Source organism: Zootoca vivipara, chromosome 2, assembly GCF_963506605.1.
Source record: "Zootoca vivipara chromosome 2, rZooViv1.1, whole genome shotgun sequence".
NCBI classification, from domain to species: Eukaryota; Metazoa; Chordata; class Lepidosauria; order Squamata; family Lacertidae; genus Zootoca; species Zootoca vivipara.
Genome location: NC_083277.1, coordinates 37,253,271 through 37,258,677, shown reverse-complemented (window position 1 = coordinate 37,258,677; position 5,407 = coordinate 37,253,271). Strand labels below are relative to the sequence as shown.

At 44.3% G+C, this 5,407-nt stretch overlaps 1 protein-coding gene across 1 annotated transcript; it reads right to left on the bottom strand.

Moving 5' to 3' along the window:
- Positions 1 to 1,197: 1,197 nt before the first annotated feature.
- Positions 1,198 to 4,709, bottom strand: TRH (thyrotropin releasing hormone). The gene is made up of 3 exons (XM_060270962.1): positions 4,511 to 4,709; positions 1,814 to 1,917; positions 1,198 to 1,756 (listed from the first exon to the last, which is right to left on the bottom strand). The coding sequence occupies exons 1-3, from the start codon at positions 4,707 to 4,709 to the stop codon at positions 1,313 to 1,315; spliced, it is 747 nt and encodes a 248-aa protein (XP_060126945.1). The 3' UTR covers positions 1,198 to 1,312.
- Positions 4,710 to 5,407: the final 698 nt, after the last annotated feature.

Below are 5,407 nucleotides of genomic sequence, written 5' to 3'. Positions count from 1 at the left end.
ATTAATCCTTATTTGGAAACAAAGTGAGGCATTGATTCAAAGACAGCATACCCAGGCCCTGTGAGAATTCTCAGCTGTGGATTTCCCAAACAAAACCGTGCACTACTATGAGTCACTTTTAGGGCAAAGGATACTAGCAAATGTCAGATTTGCTAAATAGGCATGCCATTCCTCTATGCACATTAATCCTGTTCATTAGCAAGATATCAGTCCAATCCACCTTAGGCAGCATAGAGAAGGCAGTGGCTGTTCACAATCCCCTATCATCAAGACCACTTGAAAGCAGCATAGCCACAAGGAGAATAGCTAGAGGCCCTGCATAAAAAGTTCCAGAACAGGAAAAGTAGTTTCATGGAACCTGTGTGGATATGGATGCAATGCACTTATAAAGGTTGGGGAATACTGACCCCAGTCAGAAATCTACACACACACTGATGTTTCTTATATTTGTGGATCAGGCTCCTTGTGGATTTTTTTCTTCATTGCAATAGTGTTTGGACCATCGTGGTCCTTGCTGCCTGCATGACGAGTCATCTCGCCAGTGCATAAAATGGTTTCCCTTTTAGAAGAAAAAGCAAACCACTCTGTCCACTTCGCATTGGACAATGATGAGTGGCCTCTGTGATGAACAGGCTAAGCTGTCCATGTGGCCAGAGTCCTGCCCTAAGCCCTCCCTCTATCCACAGGCTTTCACGTTACTTCCACATGGGGGCATGCCCATTGGCGTACGTTTGCTGGAAGCACTTCCCAATTTTCAGGATTAAAAGGGACCTGCAGCTGATTCTGGCACTGTGTTTCTCTGGCTGAAGCCCCATAGAAGGAAATGCTAGACAAAAACAGCAAACAACATACTCAGAGATGAGTATGAGGCGTGCTGTTTGCAAACCCCTTTGGAGCTGGATTGCCAGTTGCAAGCATCAAGAAGACTGACATCTGACTACCCTTGCGTTGGGATGGGTTTTGTCCCATATTAACCTTTGGCCTACACAAGAAATGAAACATCGGAATCATCCTTTACTAACACGTTCCATTTTAAGCATGTGGGGGGTGAGCCTGGCCACGTGCCTCTCAAGGGGTGGGGGTTGGGGCACGATGTCCCATGCTTAAAATGAAATTCGCATGTCCATGCATTGCTAAATCTGGACCATAGCCACCAGGAAGGAGCACACTATAAAGAATCACCCGCGAAGTGGGTTTCAGCAAGCAGAAAGTAAAGAAGAAGAAAAAAGGGTTATGGGTGGAACATTGAATGGTTGGGAGAAATCGTTCGGAGGAATGAAAACAACGAGAAAGCACACACCCTGGCCACGTCTCATTCCTCTTCCTCCACCGCACCATCCCATGAAGACCTTCTTCCGGGATGTTGCCGCTTCTCGTCGAGGCGGCCCTTGCTTACGTTATCGAGCAACTCTAGCAGCAAGCTGCCTTTGCTACATTCAAAGGAATCCTGGGGCTCGCAGGGGACAGTAGTGTAGTCTGGGTTCTCTGCATCCACCAGGTACCTCTTGCCTGGATGCTGCCGTTTCTCCAAGTTCTGCTCGCCCTCATCGATCTCCTCCTCCCAGCTCCTCTTGCCAGGGTGCTGCCGTTTGCTGTAAGTTAGGTACCTCCTGCCTGGATGTTGCCTTTTGGAGAATTCATCCAGATAAGCTAGCTGGCTGCTGCTAGGCAGGTCAAGGTATTGTTCTCGCAGGTAACTCCTGCCTGGGTGCTGGCTCTTCTGCACTTCCAAGTAGGGATCAAATTCACCCTCTTCCTCTCTTTTCCCAGGGTGCTGGCGCTTCATCGTTTCTCCGTAAGATTCATCATCCACATCTTCCCTTTTCCCGGGATGCTGCTTCTTTTCTAGATCATAGAGAGATCTCTTTCCAGGGTGCTGCCTTTTCGAGATCCAGTCTGGCTGAAAAGCTCCTGGCTCTGCCCAAGGAAATGAACAGCATTAAAACACGCCAAGAATAACGTTGTTAGTGACTGAAAGGGAGCATTTGTTTATTTAACACCAATCAGATGCTGCCTGAATGTTATAAAACCTCTCAACAGTTTACAAAAAAAGCCCACACCATTAATTTAACACCAATTAAATTAACTGTATCAATAACATAAGGTTAAAAATAGGTATTCGAAACATTCCAAAGGTAATTAAAACCAACAGTATGCTTAGAAAATTAAAGTGCATGATAGCATTCTACATATCTGGATAGCCTTGCCCCAAAGCTGTCAAGTGGATCTATTTGGGAGTCAGACAATCCTGAAACATTCAGCAAATTTGTCTGCAATGTGCATATGCTAATTTATATGTATCTAATATAATTTATATGCATCTGGGGATGTCTACTATATTTTTCCTACTATACACATTTTTATATGCAGCTTTACACAATATGCACACTTTTGCCAAGTGATTTCCCCTTATATAATGCATTTTGTATGCTGTTTTCACTAATGTATGCATTTAAATGCATGCAAATGCATGCATTAACCCCCCCCCTTGTATTTATGCATTTGTGTACACATTACTTGGCTGAAGAACTGCACTGCAAAATTCTATAAAGGGAAAATTTGAAGGATGGTTGTGTTTCAGTTCTTGTATTGCTTCAGAACCTGCGAATGTTGTTAAGATAGCCTGTAAATGTGAACTGAATTGTCCCTTCTCTCTCTCAGTGCTCCCATACGATCCATTGTCGTTCTAGTGTGTTGTCTGAATAATCCTTCTGCATTTCTTTACACTTAACCCACAGTGACTTCTAGTATGTGTGAATGATACCTTGTGGACACATCATGCGGATGCTGCAAAAACCATGCATGCACAAGGAGCACTAATTCCACAATAAACACCCATTTGTAAGCTCCCTGAGATATTCCTTTTTCACAATTATCTGGGAATGGAATTGAAGTGGAAGTAACATCTTTCCCCGTGGTCAAGATCCTTCTCTTAGGTGGATCCAACTGGTGTTCTTGCTTAAGTGACCAAAAACCAAAAAAATCTGTGCAGTTTCCATCGAACAATATAAAACTGTTATTAATAATACACACCCCCAATCAACAAACACTAAAAGAAAGAATACAATACTGGTGTTTGGATAGGCCAGCTGAAACAATAAGGTGTTTAGAAGGCTTTTTAAAACAGTATAGCATGGGTGCCTGCCCCAATGTTAATTGTTGAGAGAACATATTTGGAAAGTTGCAGTCAGATGCAGCGGACCCATCACACAGCTGCAGCCCCAGAACAGACCAGTCTCTCACGCATAGGAAGGTTAACTCATGTTCTTCCAGGAACATAGGATGCAGCTTTATGCTGAGTCGGACCATCAGTTCATCTAGCTCAGTAGTATTTACACCAGAAGTGGGCAGGTTTCAGGTGGGCAGGATCTACTTTGTTTTTTACTAGAACCAGCCATAAAGGTAAAGGGACCGCTGACCATTAGGTCCAGTCGTGACCGACTCTGGGGTTGCGCGCTCATCTTGCATTATTGGCCGAGGGAGACGGTGTATAGCTTCCAGGTCATGTGGCCAGCATGACAAAGCCACTTCTGGCAAACCAGAGCAGCACATGGAAATGCCGTTTACCTTCCCGCTGTAGCGGTTCCTATCTATCTACTTGCATTTTGACGTGCTTTCGAACTGCTAGGTTGGCAGGAGCTGGGACCAAACAATGGGAGCTCACCCCGTCACAGGGATTCGAACCACCGACCTTCTGATCAGCAAGCCCTAGGCTCAGTGGTTTAACCACAGCGCCACCTGGGTCCCTTGAACCAGCCATATCCAGGTGCAAAACAGGGATAGTGGTCATGGCGGGGGGGGGGCACACAGAAGAAAGAAGCAACATCACTCTCAGCACAGGAAATCTGTTTTCACTATCGCACTTCTGCTAGCAGTCCTCTTATTCCAAAAGTCCATCTCTGGACAGAACTCCTTGATGATCCCATGTGCAAAATGATTTAGTTAGTGCATAGGAAGAAGGGAAGGCAACTTTGAAAAGGACAAGGGGTTTACCATAATGCTGTTAACACAACAAGCTAAATACAGCCCTAAGTTTTTGCTTCTCCGGTTGCAGCGTCCAACAGCCCTCTCTTAACCAACAGTCTGCCCTCAACTTCTGCAGGTCTCCCTGTGTCACTATATATTGTTAACTGCACAGTTGATCCCATCCTACAAACTGCCCATCCCTGTTCTCCACTGACTGGCAGGGTTTTGTCAGCCATACCTGGATATGCCATAGATTGAACCAGAGACCAGTGTGCACATACTGAAAGTAATAGTGCCTCTTTCCTAGAGAGGCCAGTATGAAATGGAACTCAGTGGACAAGGGAGCAAAAATGTGATTTAATAATGAATCGCCCGCATCCCAGCATGCAGCAATTGAGGAAGGTGCCTCTTCTTCCTAACAACTGTCATTAAATTCCCTAAACATCAACATACACACACACTTTGAGGCCCTTTATGGCCAGGGAAGTGGCATATAAACAAATACAGCCATGAACTTCAGCTACTGCCAAGGTACACCATTTACCTTTGTTGGGATCTTCTTTGTCATTGTCCACCTTCTTCAAAATGGACTTCAAGATGATGTTTTCTGCCCTTTGGAGGATGCCATCCAGATTGCTCTTTCCCTCGTTCTCCACCCCCTCTGGAAACGGCTGCCCCACGTTGACACAGACGCTGGCAAAAGCCAAGGAGAGCAGCAGCAGGAGCCGCTGGACCGATGTCATCATGGGACGGAAGGTCCTGCAGGTAAAACAGGGTGGCAGAGAATGGAGCAGATATGGAAAGAAATGCAGTATTCCAGATAATGCAAAGGAACATGAAACGTCCGGGAGCTAAATGCAAGCTTTCCTGCCGTCATCTAGGTCTACTGAAGTTGCCCATGGAAATGGATGCTTGTCCCTTTAGATATTCTAGATGCACTCTCACTTTACTTGAAGATCTTCAAATGAATTTGGATGTTTGCCTTTGAGCAAACACAAGGACTGACCCAATATGAGAGCAAATGCTGGTGGTATTTTAACACATTCATTCAATGATGGAACACACACACACACCTTTATCATCTATCTATCTATCTATCTATCTATCTATCTATCTATCTATCTCTATCTATCTATCTATCTATCTATCTATCTATCTATCTAATTTCACCCCCAGCAGTGAGCTTTTTAAGTGGCCAAAGAGCTAACTCTATGTAACCTACACACAGTGCTTTTTTTCTTTAAAAAAATGTTTAGGTGTACTCTCATTTTGACTCAAGAAAATCACCATTTTATACTTCAAATCAGGAAAAATAAATACAGTAAATTGACAAAAGCTCAAAGATTCACAAAATGTTCAGGGGTATGCATACCCCTGCGTACCCCCAGAAAAAAGTACCTGCACTGCTTACACATATCCGAAGTTATATATAAAATCTTTG

What these genes read in the sequence shown, in the direction of transcription:
- TRH (XM_060270962.1), bottom strand. Translation starts at nt 4,709, where the DNA reads ATGACATCGGTCCAGCGGCTCCTGCTGCTGCTCTCCTTGGCTTTTGCC. An exon ending in CAAAGAAGATCCCAACAAAG is followed by an intron (nt 1,918 to 4,510) that starts GTAAATGGTGTA and finishes TTCCTTGGGCAG; the next exon opens with AGCCAGGAGCTTTTCAGCCA. An exon ending in ATCCCGGGAAAAGGGAAGAT is followed by an intron (nt 1,757 to 1,813) that starts GTGGATGATGAA and finishes GGGAAAAGAGAG; the next exon opens with GAAGAGGGTGAATTTGATCC.